The 22,781-nt window shown below is 48.0% G+C and overlaps 2 protein-coding genes across 5 annotated transcripts; both read left to right on the top strand.

Moving 5' to 3' along the window:
• Positions 1–18: 18 nt before the first annotated feature.
• On the top strand, positions 19–4,242 carry LOC120685719 (glucan endo-1,3-beta-glucosidase-like). Of its 2 annotated transcripts, XR_005679709.1 has the most exons (4): positions 100–1,297; positions 3,431–3,734; positions 3,821–4,079; positions 4,125–4,242. XR_005679709.1 is itself a non-coding variant. In XM_039967794.1 (3 exons), the coding sequence occupies exons 1-3, from the start codon at positions 236–238 to the stop codon at positions 3,847–3,849; spliced, it is 1,395 nt and encodes a 464-aa protein (XP_039823728.1). In that variant the 5' UTR covers positions 19–235; the 3' UTR covers positions 3,850–4,233. The 2 variants fall into 2 exon arrangements, 1 of the variants encoding a protein (XP_039823728.1); XM_039967794.1 differs by having other exon boundaries at positions 19–1,297; positions 3,821–4,233.
• Positions 4,243–5,277: 1,035 nt separating this feature from the next.
• LOC120684600 lies at positions 5,278–22,741 on the top strand. 3 transcript variants are annotated; one of them, XM_039966460.1, is made up of 9 exons: positions 5,280–5,488; positions 6,503–6,817; positions 6,923–7,003; positions 7,097–7,207; positions 7,929–8,051; positions 8,140–9,330; positions 21,503–21,710; positions 21,976–22,185; positions 22,302–22,741. In XM_039966460.1, the coding sequence occupies exons 4-7, from the start codon at positions 7,122–7,124 to the stop codon at positions 21,621–21,623; spliced, it is 1,521 nt and encodes a 506-aa protein (XP_039822394.1). In that variant the 5' UTR covers positions 5,280–5,488; positions 6,503–6,817; positions 6,923–7,003; positions 7,097–7,121; the 3' UTR covers positions 21,624–21,710; positions 21,976–22,185; positions 22,302–22,741. The 3 variants fall into 3 exon arrangements, with proteins under 3 accessions (XP_039822395.1, XP_039822394.1, XP_039822393.1); XM_039966461.1 differs by having other exon boundaries at positions 5,278–5,488; positions 7,939–8,051; positions 21,503–22,185; XM_039966459.1 differs by having other exon boundaries at positions 5,281–5,488; positions 21,503–22,185.
• Positions 22,742–22,781: the final 40 nt, after the last annotated feature.

The following is a 22,781-nucleotide window of genomic DNA, read 5'->3' as shown; positions in this document are numbered from 1 at the left end:
CACCCTGGAAACCGCCGGGTCGAGCACCTTTCACGTTGCGGGAGCCAAGGCAGGAATGGCGTGGCGCCATTAAAAATAGGCTCCAGAGCTCGATCGAGTCCTCGAGCCCACCCAGCACCGACGAGGAGGGAGAGGTTTCAAAACCAGCGACGCAACGGCTCGACTGGTTGCTTCCCCCAATCCCTCCCCAATCGAATCCTGTAATCCTGTAGTGGGTGGGTGGGCACACGTCCCGATGCTCCCGCTCCTCCTCCTCCTGGCCACCGCCGCCTTGGCGGCGGCGCAGGGCCTCCCGCCGCTCCCCATCGGCGTCAACTACGGCGCCAACGCCGACAACCTCCCGTCCCCGGCCGCCGTTGCCACCTTCCTCGCCGCCAAGACCACCGTCAACCGCGTCAAGCTCTTCGACGCCAACCCGGCCTTCCTCGACGCCTTCGCCGCCAACGCCCCCGGCATCTCCATCGCCGTCTCCATCCCCAACGCCGCGCTCACCGGCTTCGCCGACCGCGCCGCGGGCCTCGACGCCGCGCGCGGCTGGGTCCGCGACAACCTCGCCGCCCACGTCGCCCGCGGCGCCAACGTCACGCTCCTCCTCGCGGGCAACGAGATCCTCGGCCCCACCGTCGTGCCCGACCTCGTCGTCGCGCTGCTCCCCGCCATGCGCCGCCTCAGCCAGGCGCTCCAGCTCGAGGGCCTCCCCCAGGTGCGCGTCACCACGCCGCACTACCTCGGCATCCTCGCGCCCTCCGACGGCATCCCCTCCAACGCCCGCTTCCGCCCGGGCCTCGACACCAAGGTGCTCGCCCCCATGCTCCGCTTCCACAACGACACCGGCTCGCCGCTCATGGTCAACGCCTACCCCTACTTCAGCTACAACGCCCAGAACCTCAACTACGCCATCTTCCGCCCCAACGCCGGCGTCTACGACCCCGCCACCAAGCTCAACTACACCAGCATGTTCGACGCCCAGATGGACGCCATCTACACGGCCATGAAGAAGCTTGGCTACGGCGACGTCCAGATCGCCGTCGGCGAGGCGGGGTGGCCCACGCAGGCCGACGCCGGCCAGGTCGGCGTCGGGCCCGAGGAGGCCAGGGACTTCAACGCCGGCATGATCCGGGTCTGCAGCGGCGGCAAGGGCACGCCGCTCATGCCCGGGAGGACCTTCGAGACCTACGTCTTCTCCCTCTTCGACGAGAACCAGAAGCCCGGCCCCATTGCCGAGAGGAACTTCGGCATCTTCAACCCGGATTTCACCCCCAAATACGACCTCGGACTCCTCCGCGATGGATCATCGGTCAGTAGTTCATTTATCTCTTGCTCTCAATTTCATTTCTTTCTGAATTCTGATGCTACCTACCACCCATTGATCTTCTTGTCCCCAAATCAATCCGCATTGAATGAATTGGCGGAAATTACTGAAATTTGCAATTAATTTGCTTGCAAACGTCAAAATTGACTGCCTCTCGAAAGAGTTAAGAAAAGGGGGAAACGTGACGCGGTTTCAGTAGCCGTGTCAAAAGGCCGCGTTTCCCAATTCAAGGATGTCTTCCCAGGTCAGAGGTTCACATTAGTAGTATGTGTCAAAGATAGCAGTTTTCTTATACTAAAAAAAAACCAGTGGCAGGCAGTGGGTAATCTCCTCTTCCTCTACTGTGCCCTTGGTTTAATTAGCCACAGATATGGAGGCGACCGTTTCAGACCGTTCAAAGCAAACTTTTCCCTGACACAGAAATATGCATTAGATCTGGTCCATCTGCACATATTGGATGATGCTTGATGCTTTCTTTTGCTTCTCGGCTACCTAGTACTAGCCATTGTTTGTGCCACCTCTTATAAAAAAAAAATTGTTTATGGCACTAACAAGTCATTGGTATATATCCTTTGCTTGTGTCACTAAAAAAACAAGCCATGCGGATAGACTTGTTCACGGACTGCTGATGGAAACTGGTCGTCCGTTTCAGCTGGAAGCTATAGCACATTGTTTGGTTCACACTGAATTATCAGGGGTCTAGTCACGCACACTGGACCGGACCGGTCTCTCTGGAAAGGTGTTGCTTTCGTATCCAACTTTTCTTCTTCCATGACGGCATCTTGTTGTCAAAGGATTAGATTACAACATTGGACACGTCTGTTCAGGAGATGCTTTTCTTTTCTTTTCTTCTCTTCTTGATGGTTGTAGTGATGGCATCCCATGTGCTCACGCCTTGGACACGTCTGAATTTTCTAGGCTTGCTGCTGCTACTCTGGTTAGATCTGTGCTGCAAATGTACTTGCTAGCTGGCACAGGGCAATTTTAACAGGGTTATTTGTTACCACAGTAAAACAGTAAACAGAAAAACTACTGTAGGAATTTAGAAGGCTAGCTACTTGCTTGCAGCTTGTGCATTGAATAAATTGGTTAAGGCCTTAAGGGTGATTTCCATTTCCAGTTGATTGCTGCATTGGTTTTCTGCAAGGTTCCAGTGCCAAACTGAAATTTGTAGATGCTAGTTACTTTCTGGACTGGAACACATGCAACTTAATCCCATACTGCAGACAGACGGCTACGGCTATGGAGTGAAGCATGATTCTAGCTTAATAGGCCTTAGGCCCTGACTTGAGTAGCATGATCTTCATCCATTGGTGTTACTTCTATTTTCTTCAACGGATCGGTTATGGTTTCGTGCATGCATCAAGTAGCTATCTTCAAGCAAAGAGGATGGGCATGAGATACTTGATGTAGGCTTGGAAACTTGTTATATGGTTTACTCGGATGCCTACCGGAAACTTCCAAATGTGGATTCGTCAATAGGTGATTGTCACCAACAAGTCAGGCACCTTTACAGATGGGGCTTTCCCCTTTAGATCTCAACCATTCTAGATTCACATGCTTTTTGAACCTTGTAGTCCTCTATTCCGCTTGAGCTATATTCTTTGGTGCGCATAGGTGTAGCTTCTCAAATTGCCCAATCAAAGAACGAACCAGCCATTTCAAACTTGTTGCTTTTGCTGATGCTTTGGGAAAGTGCACCATGTGGAGAAGATGGGGCTGTCTGTATTGTTTAGCATTCTGGTGGGACCTTTATTAGTGACTGACTCAAGAATCTTAGGCAGGCGATCAGGTTGGGCAGGCCATGTTTTGGCCTTTTGGGCGGTGCCAGTCCTGACCCCATAGACCATGTGTGTGTGTGTGTTGTCAAGTGTTAAATTCATGTGTATAATTACAGTCTTGTCAGGCTCAAGTTTAGTATCAAATTCTAGCGCGCAGTGGATTAATAAACTAAATGTGCATAGCTCAGTTGAGAGTCTCATTAGTACCAGGAAAGCATTCGTTTGCAGAAATTCTGCTTAATCTCATGCCTATACTTATGTGCATTAATATACTCTACTCTAATGCTGAAAATAGTATTGCCTGATGACCTGGCACCATGTGTTGTTTGCATTGCAGTCTGCATCTCCGAACCCTTCGCCGAATCCATCTCCCAAGCCAAGCCCGAACCCGTCACCCTCTGGTGGAGGGAAGTGGTGTATGGCCAAGGCTGGTGCGGATGCGACTACCCTGCAGAACAACATCAACTACGCTTGTGGCTTCGTGGACTGTAAGCCGATCCAGAGCGGTGGCGGGTGCTTTGACCCCAACAACGTGCAGTCCCATGCTTCGTTCGTGATGAACGCATATTACCAGGCCAATGGGCGCCACGACTACGACTGCGACTTCAAGGGCACCGGCATGGTCACCTCCAGTGACCCCAGTAAGATCACAGAGATTGACAGTGTTTTCTGAATTTGACTCTGATCTGCAACCGGTGTATGATGCATTTCTGAATTTGAATCGCAGGCTACGGGGGCTGCAAATACGTTTCCTGACGGGGCGCAGCAAGTCCAGGCAGCGCGGTGGCAGGGGCACCAGCCTCGAGTCCACATCGTCCTCCAGGCTCGAGCCACGGCAAAGCTGGGAGGTTGATACTGCCGGGCTTGCGCCACATACTTCTGTACTCTTGTCTGACAGCCATGCTTCTTGCTATGCATACCTACTAGTAGTTCTTAGAAGAGCCACCATTGTTATCCCCCAGCACGAGGGAGGTGTACCCCAGTTATTGTAGCTTACCAATCTGGTTTGGCCGTGCGTTATTTTCTTCTTCTTGTGTAGTGGTGAAGAACGGTGCTTTAACTCGATCATTCCATTCCATTCCATTCTATGTAGAATTACAAATTACAGGAACAGAGTGAAATGAGGCCGCCTTTGTTTCATGGTGCTCATTCTTGTGCGTATGATGTTATTCGTTCAGTACAACTGCAATCGCAAACCCTACGCCAAATCCAACTTTACATTGCATTGTTCCGTTGATGCACCTTTTGACAATGGATGCCCGCGTAAAGTATGAGCATTGTTAATTTTTGAAACAGATTTAGAAAAGTGTGAGCACTCTTTCTATAGCTAAACTTTGGTGGACATGTTCCTCCATAATGGACCTACTAAGTTACAGAGATTTTTGTAGAGAAAGTCAAATATTTCAAGTACTGAATTCAAATCCCTCCACCGTTGTGATGCGTCGGCGTCCAACATTGTGGCATCAAGGTTCTGTTTGGATCCAAATGCTAAACTCTAACCCTAGCTTATCCAATGAAAGTGCTAAAATGATGGGTTAAACTTTAGCCAAGACTTGCAAACTTTAGCATTTGTACGAATGCTAATATGTGCTAAAGTTTAGCACTCAACTTTAGCTTAGCTTCTCCAAACAGATCCTAAACCTCAAATTATCTTCATGAATAGGACAATTTTATTACAAATCTTTTCTTGTTCTAAAAAAAGGGTTTACAAAAACTAGAAGCATCTTATTTTATTTTTGGAATATTTAAAATCTTTATTTGTAACATCTTGCATTAACATATATAGATATGAAAAAAAGTTGCATCTCTCGTTTTCTAGATACATTAACATCTGGTGCTTTGGCCCCAAATGGAATTGCTTAGTGGGCAAAAATATTTGGGGAGAAAAATAGTTTTTATTTTCTGCATCTGCAACATTTAATATCATCCTATGGAACAATATTTTCCTGGACTAAACAAACATTGAATGTGACAAATAAATAACACTGTCTTCCTATAAAGATTCGATATTTTCTGCTGACGACCCAAGAAGATTTGCTTAGGGTTGCAAAAATAAATAAAAGATTTTGGCGTGCAATATAGCAGATGAGACCTTAACGAGTTGCCGAGAATCTGCAGGGTCAGGGAGGACGGAAACATGATGGCAAACTTGTGAAAACAACCGGCCAAGTTTTCCCTGGTCTAGAAAATATCAAAGATACCCCTCTCATCCCGCAGCCCTAACAAATCGATCCCCTTCTTCCTCCCTTCCCCCTCCCCCCTTCTGCTGACGTCCGCTGCGCCGCCGCCGGGCACGTCCGCCTCCTCTCTCTCTCTCTCTCTCTCTCTCTCTCTCTCTCTCTCTCTCTCTCTCCCTCCTTCCGGCGAGGATTGGTCGTTCCTTCTCCTTGTGCTGGTATGTGCCCTAAACTTTTTGCTCGCTTGGATTGGATGCGCTCTTAATCTGTGCGAAGACAGGGTTCGGCTTCGTTCTCAGTCGAACACAGATCCTTCTCTTCTTTCGCTCAGATCCATTGCTCGCTTCGGTGGTTCTTCAGCGTTAGATTTCACACCGCACCGGCGTAGTTTATTTTCCGAAAAATTTGGGGGGGTTTATGTGAATTCAGCGCCTCCTCTGCGACTGTGAGATCCCATCTTTTAGCGCCTTTTTTTGCCTGCCCTCTCCAAATTTGGGGGGTTTAAGTGAATTCGATGCGATTTGTGCACATTGTAGGGGATTCTTAAGCAAATTAGCCGCCTTTTAAGTTTTACCCCCTTTTTTTTTTCAGTTCCGACCTTGCTTTTGGTGTCTGTTGTCATAGCAGCCCCGCAATTTGGAGTGAATGTCACTGCACCCCACACCGTGTTTTCCTCCTCTGACTGTATCAGTGTATCACCCTATTATGGTCTGTGGGCACTGAAAAGAACAGATAGATAAAATTGGCTCCATGGCAGGGTTCTGATTTTTAGCATAGGTGTTTAACCGCTCAAAATTTCTTGTCAACTTTAAAGTCATTCATGAAAACTATTATGAACGAGAAGACAGCTTCTATGTCTGCTGGAAGTGCAGACTTGCAGTGCTACGATAATATAGGCTCCAAAAGTTCCTAACTTTGTGATGATTTGGCTCAACCAGAGACCCTTTTGGGTTTTTGTTATCAATAGTATGAGGGGTTCAGTTAAAAAAAAAAGTATGGGAGGACATTTTAGAATTCACCTGTCCCCTCTGTTTCTCTGTGGAGTGATTTATCTGTGAGCTTTTAACTGATAAATTTGTCTGAAATATCATTTGCAATTCAACCTACATGCTTGCCTTTCATGCACCCCTTTTCCGATTTAAATTGTTAGTCCGAGAAGCTGAACAGAAAAGAATTTCCTTTGGTTTTCAAACTGTAGTACCATTATGCTTACTATAGAATTGCTAACTCAGGGAGCATGGCGGATAGGGGCACTGTGGTAGCCATTTGCCAATATGGCGGAGAATTCACTTCTGGGCCCAATGGTAATCTGATATACAAAGGAGGAGAAGCTCATGCTGTTGATCTCACTCGTGACTTTTTGCTGGAGAGCTTCAAGGATAGGTGTTCCATGTTGATGTCACTGACATGTCGCTGAAGTACTTTCTTCCGAACAATAACAAGACACTTATCACAATATCATGTGATCGGGATCTGCAAAGGATGGTTGATTTTACTATCAGTGCCGCGCAAGTGGATGTTTTTCTGATAAGTAGAGAAGAGAATAGGTATGTTTTGTTCTACCTTTTTGTGTAACCTTTCTATAATTCCGGAAGAGCAAACATCAAGCATATGATGAGGTGATGGATTGTTTTATCATTCCGGATAACCAGGAGTATTGTAACACATTCTGGAGCTACACCTTGCTCTATTGCAAGTACCGACAAAAGGAAAAGGTGAACTTCCAAAAACAAGTATGTCGCATTACTCTTGTTTGCTTTGTTAATATTATTCGCAACCCCATACTCTGACTCTTATGCATAACCATCAATGTTGTCCCTGTCTAGGGTAACCAAGAGTAACAAGAAAACTATGAACGCTCCTGGCAATGCTGTTCTAGCTAGCACCAATAATGTGGGACAACCAATTTCAGTTGTTACTGAAAATGAAGACAACAGGTGCAGAATCGACCTACACACAATTACTAAATCTTCGCATGTCTTTGCTCCGAGATGCTGTGTACCATGAACCGCTTTCAATGTAAAATTTGACAAATATGCTGTATACGCTATGAATACTTGGACAACTGCATGGTAGTTCCATCATTTATCTGTTAGCTGCATACATCTATGCATTGTCTGTTAGTTGGCTTGTGCGTCTTGTTAGAAGCTTCTCTACATACAAAGAACACAATCTCCTGCAGTTCAAACAAAAAAAAAAAAGTAAAAAACACATAAGTGATTACCTCACGATGACAGGTCTCAAGCTCAATGTTGCTGGCAACAATCTAACCTTTACTCGGCCCTCTGACCCTTAGGCCTTAGGCCCCAGCAGTCAATACCAAATTTGAATGATTTCATGCACTGGTTGCATGACCTATGTGATCCTTTAGTTCAGCTGTACAATTTTTCTAGATGCTATTGATTTAAGTAGTTTCTTCCCCACTTCAAGGTCAGCTTCACTTATATTTATTGTGGGCCTTACATGTTGTTTAATCAAATAAAGTTGGCAGTGTACTTTTAGTCTAGTTCATCTTGAATGCTTCTTCTGCAGTTCTGTAATTATACGCATTACGCTATTGCAGTCTCATTGATCCTTACTTGCTTTGTTCATTAGTCAATAGTTTTTTTTACTACATTGTCCATTCCCAGTTACTATTTCCATCTTTCTCAAAATTAGGGTTTTTCAGTTGGAATTTGGGAATGACATCGCAATTACTACAACCACAAGAGCTGGAGGTGCTTTCTTCACAACAGACTTTCTGGATCAGCAAAATATTGCTCTTGTTGATGATATCCCTAGGTAACTTTTCATGCATTTCATATCTTTCTCTCCAAAGTTTTTGCTTAACAGGAAAAATTTCTTACAGATTTTGTCATGATCTTTTCAGGGAAACAGTTAGTATGTTTGATGATGCAATCAATCCTTATGTTGGTTCTGACATCATGGAAGAGCCTCCCCAGGGACTTAACAATCCTATTGTGTTGTGGGATGACATTATCAAAGGAGTTGGTCAAGAATTTGATAATGTGAAGGACTTCCGTGCTCAGTTGTGCAAATATGCCATTGTGAAAGGATTTGTATACCGATTCATAAAAAATGAAACCACTCGTGTCACTGTAAAATGTGCTGCGGAGGGGGGTTGCACCTGGAGGTTGCATGCATCCGAATCATCTCGTAACAAGAAATTTGTTATCAAGAAAATGACAGATGAACATACTTGTGGAGGAGGAAGTGGAGATGGTCAGCGTCGAGCAACAAGGCAATGGCTGACTACTATCATTAAGGAGAAATTGCATCAGAACCCAATGTTTAAGCCAAAGGACCTTGTAAAGGAATTATATGAAGAGTACGGAGTTACACTAACATATTCAAAGGTTTGGCGAGGTAAAGAAGTAGCGCAGAAAGAGCTGTATCACGCCATCAGGGAGACTTATAGTCATTTACCCTTGTATTGTCAGAGGCTTGAAGAGACCAACCCAGGGAGTATAAGTGTTTTGTCTCCAGTGTTGGATACCAAATTCCGTCGCTTTTTCGTTACATTCCATGCTTGTTTGCATGGCTTTGTAAATGGCTGCAGACCTCTCTTATTTCTGGACAAGGTCCCACTGAAAGCGATAAACGAGTTCAGGTTGCTTGTGGCTGCTGCAGTTGATGCAGATGATGGTGTATTTCCGGTGGCATTTAATGTGGTTGAAGATTTAAATTATGATAGTTGGGGTTGGTTCTTAATGCAGCTGAAAATGGCTCTCGAAACTCACAACTACCCTTGCCATGCCATGACATTCTTGTCCAGTGGACAAAAGGGTCTGGATGCTGCTGTCTCTCAAGTGTTTGAGAATAGCCAGCATGCCTTCTGTTTGCATCATATCATGGAGGAATTCAAAGGAGAGCTGAGGAAAGGACCGTGGTCACAACAAATAAGGGAGGGGATGGTGGAGAATTTTACTAGTGCAGCCCAAGCATGCAACAGCAAGGATTTTAATGTGTCTATTGAAAGCATAAGGAATATATCCAGTGAAGCTGCTGACTGGATCATTGCAAGGAAGCCAGAGCATTGGTCGGATGCCTTCTTCAAAGGTTGTTGAGGGACCGAAAAGGCGACCAGAGGGGGGTGAATGGGAGCCGATTAAAATTTTCGCCGAAGCAAAAGTACGGCCTATCTCCCAATTGCGCACCCAACCCCTAGAGTTCTAGGTGAAGTGTGGAATAGCTATGGAAGAGCTAAACCAACACAAATAGACCCTAGGAACGAGCGAGAGAAAACACAGAAGCGATCGAGAAAATCTGCAAACCTCACAGCCAGGGACCGGTCAGACCGGTGTAGCACCCCGGTCAGACCGGTCGGACCGGTGCAGCACCCCGGTCAGACCGGTCGGACCGGTCTGACCGGTGGTCGACACCGGTCAGACCGGTTGCTCCTAGAGAGCCCGTGAACAAGGCTTCAAATGTTGAATCTTGAGCAAACAAAGTCCAAATCCAACGAAACTTGGAGGATACCTTCACAACTGTCCCGTGAACATATCCCCAAGAGATCTCTCCCAAAAGATTAGAGGAACTTGAGAATTCGAGGGAAGATCAAAGTGGATTGGGGTTTACTCAAGAACATGAAAAACTCCAATTCGTGAGAACTCGCGATTCCAGGGGATTTGGCACTAGGCTAGATGGATTAGAATCGTCACAACAAGTTCAGAAAAACACGAATCGAAGGGCTTTTCTCCTTCAAACACAAAACACACCAAAAGAGGAGAATTCGAGCCGAAAACGCAAACCTTGAGAAGGGAAAAAGGGAAGGACGAAATTCCAGCACACAAGTGATGAACTTAACACGATTTCATTCAAGAATTTCAGAGGTCATCACCTATACAAAGCTAGAGCCTACCACCCTACCATCCACCCTCTTGTTTGGAGAGATTAGCTATAACCTAATCCTCCTTTGCGTTGGAGACCTTGGCCCTAACCTGGAACAGGAGGAAGGGGAAGGAGAAAACAGAAAAGGACTCAAGAGACTCAACTCCCACGGGCAGGTGAGAGGGGACTTAAATACCCCAGCCGCGCCCAGACCGGTCAGACCGGTCCTAGGGACCGGTCTGACCGGTCGGCGCTGCAGAACCCTGTACACGATCTCATCTGACGGCTGAGGTTCTTTCTTCGAAATGAAGTCTTCTCCACGATGCCGCCACATCGATGAAGATCCGGTCCGCGGTTTTGGAGGGTCCGCGAAACCCGGGTAGGTGGCCGGTTTTGAGAAAACCGCCAAAACTCCACGCGCGGGAAGATTCTCGCCTCTACGCCGTGGCCCTAGACGCCGTTCCCGCCTCGGCCTTCTGACGGCCCTAGACGCCGCCCGATGCCCGTCACCTGCTCGCCCGCAGCGAGGCCCGAGACGCCGTCGACGCCCGTTCCTCCGCCAGTCCCGAGACTGACGGCCGTGCCTCCACGATTTGGCGTCTTCAACCGCCGTCCGCCAGCTTGGTTTTGTGGCGCAAACCAAGAAACCCGCCATCCACCGATGCTTGCGCACTCGATGCAGGAGTGGACGCCACAGCTGCCGCCCGGTCCGAGCTCCGGTCCCGGCTGCCCTTCACCACCGTCCACCTCACGGTCCATCGGCCACAGCACCTCCACGGCAGCTCTCCGTCGACACTCGACGCCCGTGTACCTGCAACCAAAGACCAAGTACACGATCACACCGCACGGTTGACAATTCACTCATTACAGTTAGGAGTGAGTACTGCTCATTCCTCAATCTCCCCCTTGATGAGTGCATTGTCAACACACCACCTATAACCAGAGAAGTGAAAAGTAAAAAGTAGCAAGAAGAAAGTGAAGAACTCAAGCAAGTGACAAAAAACTCAGAAAGGCAAGAACAGTCACTTACTCAAGCAAAGATCGATTCCCTAAGACAAGGACAATGGCTCGACGCAATCGATCAAAAGTCAAAACATGACTCCTCAAAGACAGAGGTAAAGCTCGACGAAGTCATGCAAGAAGCGGAGGGAAAGCGAGGAAAAATCAGGAGCCAAAAACAAAGCAGACACTCCCCATGCAAAGCCTTTCCCTCCCACAAGTGCAACTCTCCCAAAATGATGCACTCTCAAAGCCCTGTGCGCAACAAGTTTTTCAAAAATCAAACAAGTCTCAAGTCTCCCCCTTGTTCGATCACTTCTCCCAAAAATTCTCCCCCTTGTTGGCACATGCACACATCAAGCCTAAAATATGCCTAAATTTCGTGCAGAGGGTGTAAGTGAAATATTCAGGCATACAAAGATATGATCATCTAGTGACAGGCATGTGTGCTTCATAAACTGGAACTAAATCTAGCTCAACAGGGTATATCAATCAAGTCTAGAGCTAGCAAGTTCAGTTCAGCAAAAATAAAAGCATCACCCATGATCTAGCAACAGCAAGTAGGAGAAAGAAAGCAGTGCTTACCAAACTCACACAGGGTGATACAAAGCAGCCAATATATTTTATCATGAATCAATTCTGCATCTCAAGACTTGCATTTGAACGAGAAGGTAACATGTTATATCAAGTAAGTGATTCTGCCAGGGGTTGAAAGTTTGTCATGCTTTACTTAGCAGCGAGACCAAGCCTATGCCAAGGGCAGTCAGAAGCTTAAAGCACTCGCTTTAGTCATGCACAGCCTTGCCCGAGTTCTCACTAGTGCTATGTGAGCCATCCCGAAAGCTCGATCAGTGCGACAAGCAATCCCACCTGGATCTTTTCATTCCATTTCAGACATATATTAAATAATTTTAACAATTTTAGCTCATGTCAAAGATTAAAAAGCCACACTGGCATGAATAGGATAGCAAAGCGTATCAATACAACCTAACATGCCAGTAGCCAAGACAGGGTGATCATGTTTTCAGTTTTTCAAATCAAAATAGCTTAACTCAGTTGATATGACATATACTGAAGAGCAAGCTATACATGATCAAGTCTAAGAAACTATACTAGCAAGCACTAGGGGATCATAACAGTGTATACAAGAATGCCAGTGTAGTGAAGCAATGCGAAATGCAAACATGTACAATGCAAATGCATCTATCAGAAGCTATAAAGCGAAGAGAAACAAAACAAAGACCTACAAAAAACTAACCAAAGAGAAGTCAGCGATCAAAAGGGGTAACAAACCCCAAGCTCCCCTCGCAAGCGAGCAAAGGTGTCCTGCTCAAGTGGTTTGGTTAGGATATCTGCGGTTTGCCTCTATGAAGGGACATGGATCATGTCTATGTGGCCTCTCTCATGGTTATCTTGCAGGAAGTGGAACCGTATATCTATGTGTTTGGTTCTGGAGTGTAAGACATGGTTCTTTGCAATGCTAATGGCGGACATGTTGTCTACAAAGATGGGAACCCTACAAAAACTCAATCTATAATCCTGCAAGGTTTGTTTCATCCAAAGAATCTGAGAGCAGCAGCTAACAGCGGCAACGTATTCGGCTTCTGTGGTAGAAAGCGCTACACTAGCTTGCTTACGAGAGGACCACGAAACCAGCGATGTACCGAGAAAGTGACAAGTGCCGGAAGTCGACTTGCGATCCAGCCGACACCCGCCAAAATCAGCATCCGAAAAGCCAACCAAGACAAGAGATGAATCCGCAGAATACCAAAGACCGAACTCAGGAGTGAATTTGAGGTATCTGAAGATGCGTTTCACCACTTGCTTGTGGGAGGTGCGCGGCGAAGCCGGATACCGCGCACAGAGGCCGACACCGAACTGAATGTCCGGCCGCGTCGCCGTCAGGTACAGGAGGGAGCCGATCATGCTCCTTTACTCCTTCTGGTCCACTGCCTCGCCGTCCAAGTCCGCATCAAGCGCCGTCGATGTGCTGATCGGAGTCGGCTGAGGAGACAAGTCACTCATGTCGAACTTCCGCAGCAAGTCCTTGGTGTACTTGGCTTGATGGACGAACGTGCCCTGGGAAGTTTGCTTGATCTGCAGCCCAAGGAAGAACTGCAGCTCACCCATCATGCTCATCTCGAACTCCCTGGACATCTGCTCAGAAAACTTGAAAACAAGAGCGTGAGAAGAACCACCAAAGATGATATCATCCACGTATATCTGAACCAACAAAAAGTCAGAGCCAGAGCGCATGAGGAACAATGTTTTATCAACACATCCCATTTTAAAACCTTGAGCAAGCAAGAAGTTTTTAAGCCTATCGTACCAAGCTCTAGGCGCCTGTTTCAAACCGTAAAGAGCTTTCTGAAGTTTGTAAACTCGGTTTGGAAACTTGGGATTTTCAAAACCAGGGGGTTGTTTCACATAAACTTCCTCTTCAATAAAACCATTTAAGAAGGCAGATTTCACATCCATTTGGAAAACTTTGAAACCCTTGGAAGCGGCAAATGCAAGAAAAATTCGAATCGCTTCTAAGCGTGCTACCGGGGCAAAAGTTTCCTCATAATCTATCCCTTCCTTTTGGCAAAACCCCTGGGCTACAAGTCGAGCCTTGTTCCGCACTACCAACCCATCTTCACCTTGCTTGTTCTTGAAAACCCACTTGGTTCCAATGGGGTTACGCGCAGGCGGAGGCTCAACCAAAACCCAAACCTGATTCCTTTCAAAATTTTCGAGTTCCTCATGCATGGCATTGACCCAGTTGGAGTCAGAAAGTGCGTGTCCAACATCTTTGGGCTCGAAAGAGGCAACAAACGCCGAGTTAGCAAAGCCAGCGATACTTGTTATCTTGGACCGTGTGACTCGCTCATTGAGGTCACCTAGCATCTGTTGAGGTGGATGACGACGCTGAATGTGTCGCGGTGCTTCCCTTGTCGAAGTCGCCTCCTCCTCAATCAAAGCTGCTGTCTACTCAGATGCAGCTCAGGAAGGCTGAGTCACCTGTTCGATCGGCCCTCGGGAAGTAGATGTAGTCGGGTCGGGGCCGTCATCATCATCTGAGCTCGTGGCGGAGGCGGCTGGGTCCACAGCACGTGTGGTAGCCTCAGCATCACCCTCTGTAGCTTCTTCCTCCTCATCTTCAAAGATGGAGGTGCCGAGCTCATCATCTCCTGCAACTTCAAAGACAGAAGCATTGCACGGTGCAGTCTCGTCGAAAGTGACATCACAAGTCTCTCTAACAATGTTAGTATCAATAATTAGCACACGGTAAGCTCTAGAGTGAGAAGCATAACCGATAAAAATCGCGTCAGACGATCGAGACTCAAACTTATCAAATTTTTCTTCTTTCAGCACAAAACATCGGCAACCGAAAACTCTGAGATGGTCAACACGGGGCTGGCGTCCAAATCACAACTCATAAGAAGTCTTGTGCATGAAAGCACGCAAGAAAATACGATTGGACACATAACAAGTGGTATTAACCGCCTCAGCCCAGTACTTTCTAGGAGTCCTATGCTCATCGAGCATCGTCCTAGCCATCTCAACCAGTGTCCGATTCTTCCGCTCTACAACCCCATTCTGCTGTGGAGTGTAGCGGGAAGAGTACTGGTGTTCAAGATCTTGATCACTTCAAAAGGTGTCAAAATGAGCATTTTTGAATTCTGTGCCATTGTCACTGCGAATCGCTCTCATGGCATGGGGTAGCTCATTCTTCAACCTCAAGATCAAGTCTCAAACAAACTCGAAAGCCTCATCCTTGGTTCTCATGAAAAATACCCAAGAATAGCGAGAAAAGTCATCCACTATCACAAGAACATACCACTTCCCACCAACAGACATCACCCGAGAAGGACCAACAGTGTCCATATGTAGCAACTCTCCAGGGTGAGTGGTCATCACTTGATTAACAGGAGGATGGGAGGTGGCAACCATCTTCCCGTGGCGACACAGATGGCAAACAAGATCCTTCTCAAACTTCAATCTGGGCAATCCTCGGATCAGGCCAAGTGAGCTAAGTCTCGACAACAAGTCAAAGCTCAAATGTGCAAGTCTCCTATGCCACTTTCACAAATCAGAAGAAGGACCAGCCAACAAGCAATAAGGAGGACCATGGGAAGTTCCAGAGAAATCAACCAAGAAAATCCGATCGCGAGGTAAAATCCGGCAAACCAAATCTCCTCTGGAATCTGAAACACGAGAACAACCCTCCTTGAAGCAAACTTCAAACCCCTCATCAAGAAGTTGCGAAACAGAGAGCAAATTGAACCCAAGGTTCAAAACCAAAGCCACTTCTCTCAGGGTAAAGTGATCAGAAACACGAACAGCGCCAATTCCATGAACCTTTCCTCTTCCATTGTCCCCGAACACAAGGTACTCCTTTGAGCGCATCGGGGTGAGGCTGGAGAACCATTTGTCATTCCCGGTCATATGGCGCGAATAACCGGAGTCCATGATCCACCTGTTCTCCAAGCCTCCAACCTGCACATCAGTAGTGAGACAAAGGGTGAGCAAATGTCTCAACACTGGGGTTAGCAAAGTGTGAAGCAAACCAGTGTCGAGCCATTTGCTCTATAGAAGGGTTAGCAAAATCAGGAAAAGCGTATCCCCCGTCCCGTCTACCGCGAGGCTGACGACCACCACCGCGAGGAAAGCATGGTGCATCGTAACCTCCTCCAAGGCCTCGGTCCCGTGGTCCATAGCCGTGCTGAGGACGACCAGGAGCACGACCGGCAAAGCGACCACCCGCTGGAGCACGGTAATCACCACCGTTTCCCTATCCTCCACCTACATGGCGCGCCCTAGAATCTTGCCTACCACTACGCCGAGGAGGACCATTGTTGACGCTCCTTAGCGCCCCCGATTTATATACCGCAAGCGCACGGTTTCGTGTAGCTTTTCCCTCAGAGTATTCCCCCAAGATTTATCAATCCACGGAACCAAAGAGACAAGAAACAATCTACTAGCATAGAGATTCATTTGTGTTGAGATGGTGAAAACGAATCTAATCTACTAAAAACAACAAACACCGAAGGTAGCGAGAGAAAGTTAGAGATAACCAATCTAGATCACCTAGATCATGCATATGTTGTAGTTCCAGCTAGATGTAGTGAAGTAAGATAGATGTGAATCTCAATGAAAAGCCTCTTTAAACCCAAAATCTCCAATCCGATCCCTCGATACTCTGCCTACTCTGTGGAGACGGCCGGTCACGACGCCCCCCTTTTGAACGAAATACCCTGAAGCAAGTCGAACCCCCTTTGGTAGTTCCTCCATGAACCTCTAGCCACCATGACTACAAGATCATGCTAAGCGATCTATCTCGATAATAGATCTAGGATGAAGCAAACCCAAAGAAAAGAACGAAATCGAAAGAGAGAACATGGTCGCTAAACATTCAGAATCACAAATAACTTCACCATGAATGATTGTACATCACAAGATCACAACCGGGGCCCTACCTTGATCTTGATGATCCTAGCTCCAGAACTCCGACGTGGTCTTCCTTGCAAGGTTCCCACGTCGGCTAGGGCAAACCCTAGACAACTAGCACGACCCTCGGCTCTCCGAGAGGTGTCCCTCTATCTTCTCTGCTCCTTGGCGTCGTCTCCCGAATTGATCTCCGCGTGAACCTTGGGGAGGGGTCTTTAAATAGCCTCAGGAAACCCTAGGCAAAAGGGGAGGCCGAACCGACCTAAAAAAGGGCTGGGCCGGCCGGCCCAATGGGCCTAGGCTGGCCGGCCTGGCTCATTACTTCGTCGTCTCGTGTCCTTCTTTCTCCCCAAGCCTCCTGGAATCTTCTAGAGTTTATGCCTTTCACGATTGCACCCCATTAGACGTCGTCATCTTCGAGATTTCTTCGAGGAAAAGGATAGGATGGAAAATCCTTCCTTAAATATCTCTTTGCTTTGCTTAGCCCCAAAGTATCTTGATCTTATCTTGTGGGCTTTGTCCTTTGGGCTTCATTGGAGGGTGGATGTGCATGAACGGGCCTCTAATCATCATAGCCTTCGATCCTTTGTTCGGGATTTGGCCTTCGTCTTTCTTCGTGTCATCGCGTGATCGTGGGCCTCGCCATTTCATGCTCCAAAATTGGTCAAAAACCTGCAAAAATGAAGTACCTCCAAAATATATGTGCAAACGCGAAAACAACCAATAATTGAGCCGAGGTTAGTATGGTTAGTGATTCTGATATTAAATTCATGCCATTATCAAAGTTAAACAGGGGATAAAATGGATACTTAAGGAGCGCCAACATTCCCCCATGCACTCGAGCAGAGTACATGTCCGAGTTACGTCTCTCCTGCTCACGCCTCACAGCCCGCTTCTTCCTGAAGCAAAACTCCTCCAGGTGACCGTCTCTATCACAGTACTCGCAGTGGTACCTCACCTCTCTCTTGGGAGGTGGAGGCCTTGCCTTTGGACTGGGAGGAGCAGCCCCCTTCTTTTGGGCAACCTGGGCTACGGCAGCAGGGAGCGTATCGAGGGGATTCCTCAGCTCATTGGGCTTTGGAACCCAAACCTGCTTCTGTGGAGGTGCTTTTGATGGTTCATTAAGCACACTATCCACGGGGTCAACAAGCGAAGGCTGCGTGCTCGTACTAGCAGTGTTTAGAGCACTCGAAACTCCAGCAGCCTTGCCGATCTTACCATACAACATGTCAAAGTCTGACTTCGTGTAAATGTAACCGACCCCAAACCTGTCACCATGCTTAAATTGCTTGATCATCATGCCCAACTGCGGCTCACTAGCAGAAACCCAACTAAGAATCGTCCTAAGATATGTGTTCTCATTCTCCAAGTTGGCTTTCTCTACCGCAAGATCATCCAAATCAGAAATCAGACCAGGGAAAACAAGACAATCATTAGGTGGGCTAGACTCCTCGACCTTAGTCTTCCCCAAAGACTTAAATAAAGCTTTCTTGTCATCTAGCTCTGACCTAAGCATGGGACAAAGCTTAAAGCACCAAGTAGAACAGGCCTAGACCTAAGCTCATCTAGCTCACACACAACAGCAGCAAACTTAGACTGCAAAGAAGCTAGATCAGACTTAAAGATGGAGTACTCATCACATTCAAGTACATCACTAACAATAGGAGCGTCCTTGGCCAATTCAAGCTCATGCTTGGCCTTGGCTAGCTCGTGAGACACGTCAGCAAGTGAAGTCTTGGCAACATCCAAGTTCGCAACGTTCTCATAATGCTTGGCACAGAGAGCAACAAGATCATTCATGTGAGATATACAGCCATCGCACTCATCCTCACCAGATTTGTCTCTAGCACAAGCCAGCTCAGCCCTAAGCTTCTTACGCTCTCTAGCTGCTTCCTTAAGCAGCCTTTTCTGATTGTCGAGAGCGGCGTACAACTCCCTAACCTCAGTATCAAGCAGGTCGATAGTGGAGTTTACCTCTGAATCACTCTCGGATCCAGGAGAAGAGTCGTCATGCGTCGGTGTAGCATGTCCACCTGGAGACGCACGAGCACCATTGGCCTCGCCCGCCATGGTGCAGAAACTCTTGCGCTGACCGGCCGCCAAGCAAAGGCCGATGAAGCCGGTGGCTTCCTTGTCCCGCTTCTTCTTCTTCTTCTTGTCATCGTCGTCGGAGGTAGGTGAAGAAGAGCAGTCGGTGTCGGAGCTCTTGTCGAGGTCGCTGAGCTGCGCCAAGAAAGCCTTCTCCCGCTTCTTGGCCTTGTACTAGAAGTGCTTCTTGAGCGACTCCTTGTCGAAGCGCCCTCCCTTGTCCCGGTCATGACTGCAGTGCTTGTGGCACCGACGCTCCTTGTTGGAGCCTCCCTCGTCGCGGTCGCGGTGGCGGTAGTAGTCGAAGTTGTTGTTCTGGCCACCGCCAGACTTCTTGGGGCAGTCGGCGACGAAGTGGTTCGGATCGCCGCAGTGGTAGCACCCGAGGTTCTTCCTCCTCTGCCTGTTGTGGTAGACACGCTGGAACTTGTTGATGAGGAGGTACAAGTCGTCGTCGCCCAACATCTCTAACTGCTCATCTGTAACATAAGGCAAAGAGGCAAGAGAAAAGCCAAGAGCAGGGTTAGCGTTAGAGCTCGATCCACCTGAGCCAGTCACAAGAGCGATGCTCTTGGAAGGAGGGGCACCATTGAGCTTGGCTCGTGTCTGGTTATCCACCACAGTGGCCTTGAGCTTGCTAAAGAGCTCATTCACGGTCAGAGTCTCATAGCCTGCAGACTTGATGTTCGTGTTCACCTTGAGATCCCACACAGAGCGGTCAAGTGCGTAGAGCAATTTGAGAGCCTTCTCATGCTCTGTGTAGTCAAGGGCATCAGCAGATCTGTTCGCACTGACTTTGTTCACAATCGATTGAAAACCGACTGAACATGTCGCCAATGCTCTCACCCGGCCCCTGTGTGAAGTTCTCATATTCACGCCGGTGAGTCTCGAAAAGCCTAGCCTTAACCTGAGGTGTGCCCTCATGGTAGTTCTCAAGGCACGTCTAAACCTTGTGGGCTTCCTGAAAACTCTGGACGCGTGAGAACTCTGCACGAGAAACGCCAGCGAACAAGGCATTGACAGCCTTGGCGTTAGCCTCGTGCTCGGTCACTTGTAGAGGAGTGGTCCGAACGGCAAGCACCTTGTAAGCCTGATTCTTGGTTATATCCCAAACCTCGGCTCCTAAGCTCTGCAAGAAAGCCCGCATGCGAACCTTCTAGTAGGCATAGTCCTCGTCGGTAAACACAGGGATCTTACCAAGACTCACCATGGTCGCCAAATGGTTTTCGAACCAGTTAGGGTAATGAAAACCTTAACCAAGCTCTGATACCAATTGAGGGACCAAAAAGGCGACTAGAGGGGGGGGGGGGTGAATGGGAGCCGATTAAAACTTTCGCCGAAGCAAAAGTACGGCCTATCTCCCAATTGCGCACCCAACCCCTAGAGTTCTAGGTGAAGTGTGGAATAGCTATGGAAGAGCTAAACCAACACAAATAGACCCTAGAAACGAGCGAGAGAAAACACGAAAGCGATCGAGAAAATATGCAAACCTCACAGCCAGGGACCGGTCAGACCGGTGCAGCACCCCGGTCAGACCGGTCGAACCGGTCAGACCGGTGGTCGACACCGGTCAGACCGGTTGCTCCCAGAGAGCCTGTGAACAAGGCTTCAAATGTTGAATCTTGAGCAAACGAAGTCCAAATCCAACGAAACTTGGAGGATACCTTCACAACTGTCCCATGAACATATCCTCAAGAGATCTATCCCAAAAGATTAGAGGAACTTGAGAATTCGAGGGAAGATCAAAGTGGATTGGGGTTTACTCAAGAACGTGAAAAACTCTAATTCGTGAGAACTCGCGATTCCAGGGGATTTGGCACTAGGCTAGATGGATTAGAATCGTCACAACAAGTTCAGAAAAACACGAATCGAAGGGCTTGTCTCCTTCAAACACAAAACACACCAAAAGAGGAGAATTCGAGCCGAAAACGCAAACCTTGAGAAGGGAAAAAGGGAAGGACGAAATTCCAGCACACAAGTGATGAACTTAACACGATTTCATTGAAGAATTTCAGAGGTCATCACCTATACAAAGCTAGAGCATACGACCCTATCATCCACCCTCTTGTTTGGAGAGATTAGCTATAACCTAATCCTCCTTTGCGTTGGAGACCTTGGTCCTAACCTGGAGCAGGAGGAAGGGGAAGGAGAAAACAGAAAAGGACTCAAGAGACTCAACTCCCACGGGCAGGTGAGAGGGGACTTAAATACCCCAGCCACGCCCAGACCGGTCGGAGCTGCAGAACCCTGTACACGATCTCATCTGACGGCTGAGGTTCTTTCTTCGAAACGAAGACTTCTCCGCGATGCCGCCACGTCGATGAAGATCCGGTCCGCGGTTTTGGAGGGTCCACGAAACCCGGGTAGGTGGCCGGTTTTGAGAAAACCGCCAAAACTCCACGCGCGGGAAGATTCCCGCCTCCACGCCGTGGCCCTAGACGCCGTTCCTGCCTCGGCCTTCTGACGGCCCTAGACGCCGCCCGACGCCCGTCACCTGCTCGCCCGCAGCGAGGCCCTAGACGCCGTCGACGCCCGTTCCTCCACCAGTTCCGAGACCGACGCCCGTGCCTCCGTGACTTGGCGTCTTCAACCGCCGTCCGCCAGCTTGGTTTTGTGGAGCAAACCAAGAAACCCGCCATCCACCGGTGCTTGCGCCCTCGATCCAGAAGTGGACGCCACAGCTGCCGCCCGGCCCGAGCTCTGGTCCCGGCTGCCCTTCACCGCCGTCCACCGCACGGTCCATCGGCCACAGCACCTCCACGGCAGCTCTCCGTCGACACTCGACGCCCGTGTACCTGCAACCAAACACCAAGCACACGATCACACCGCACGGTTGACAATTCACTCATCACAGCCAGGAGTGAGTACTGCTCAATCCTCAGCTGTCGGTATGATCATTTCTCCCTGAATGTTGTTGATGCCTTCAATAGCTGGATACCAACCAAGAAGGAGAGTTCCATAGTGCTGATGACAGACTCACTAAGAATGAAAATTAAGTGGTAGATTCAAGGCGTGAAGCTTGCAATGCGTGGGAAGGGCCTTTGACACCCACGATGGAATACAAAGTGCAGGATGAGATGTTAAAGGCTGGTAAGATGAATGTTCTGTGCTCCTCCGAGACTGTTTTTGAAGTGAGGGGCAATGTAATTTTTGTTGTTAATCTTGCAAATTATGAGTGCACGTGCCTGAGGTGGCAACTCTCTGGCCTCCCCTGCATGCATGCCATTGCTGTGTTCAACAGGCTTGGGCGCTCTTTCTATGACTACTGCTTAAAGTGTTTAAGAAAAGACTACTACCAGCTAACTTACTCAGGTACAATCTTCCCAATACCTGACATGGATCGCTTCGATTTTAGTGCGGGGGCGAATGAAATCCCGCCTTCCAAGCAACGTACATCAGAGAAACCAAGAAGGAAGCGTTCTAACCCCAACAAGACAAGCACTCTTATACGACTCTGCAGCAGGTGCAAGCAGACAGGCCACAACAAGGCAACCTGTGAAGTTGAGTTTGTAGACAAAAGCAACCTCTTGATGTCGACTCTCTAGCATGTACAGTTCTTGAGCAGGTACTTGATGCCTTGGTCCTTAATCAGTTTACTTTGAGTATTTCCTGTTGATCTCGGTAAAAAGCCATATTGAGCTGATCTTGTAACCCTGACATAAATATGTTTTGCCACTACAGTGTCAATGGTTAGAAGCTTCAATATAGTGCACAGCTGCGGAGAACATGGTGGTTTGTTTCTCTCATGGATGAATTGTGTGTGACCAAGCAAAGCCTCCTCAGTGCTCTGATTATTGCTGGGAATTGTACTTTCTTTGTTGGAAAATTTTTTCAGTCATAGGATGATGGTAGTATATATGCCATCGCTTCGGATGATATGATGTTGCTGAAATAGCATAGGGATGGTTCTTAGCAGTTGAGAACTGTAGGCAGTCCATAGTTTTATTATTTTGCCTGCCCGTGCGAGGGTTGGTTTTAGTTGTAACATAGTCTGAATCTTTTTTAGCAGTAGAAAACTAAAGGTCTCTATTATATTGCTCTGTTGCCAGTGCTAATTTTCGGCGACATGATTTCTTGTATATTCTAAAGTAGAGGTGATCCCTATTTGTTGTGGTATCCAATTCCAAACTTGAAGCACTGAAGACCTGAAGAAAGAAACCA

The sequence above is a fragment of the Panicum virgatum genome, chromosome 8N, assembly GCF_016808335.1.
Source record: "Panicum virgatum strain AP13 chromosome 8N, P.virgatum_v5, whole genome shotgun sequence".
Lineage (NCBI taxonomy): Eukaryota > Viridiplantae > Streptophyta > Magnoliopsida > Poales > Poaceae > Panicum > Panicum virgatum.
This window is presented reverse-complemented; position numbering and strand designations above follow the sequence as displayed.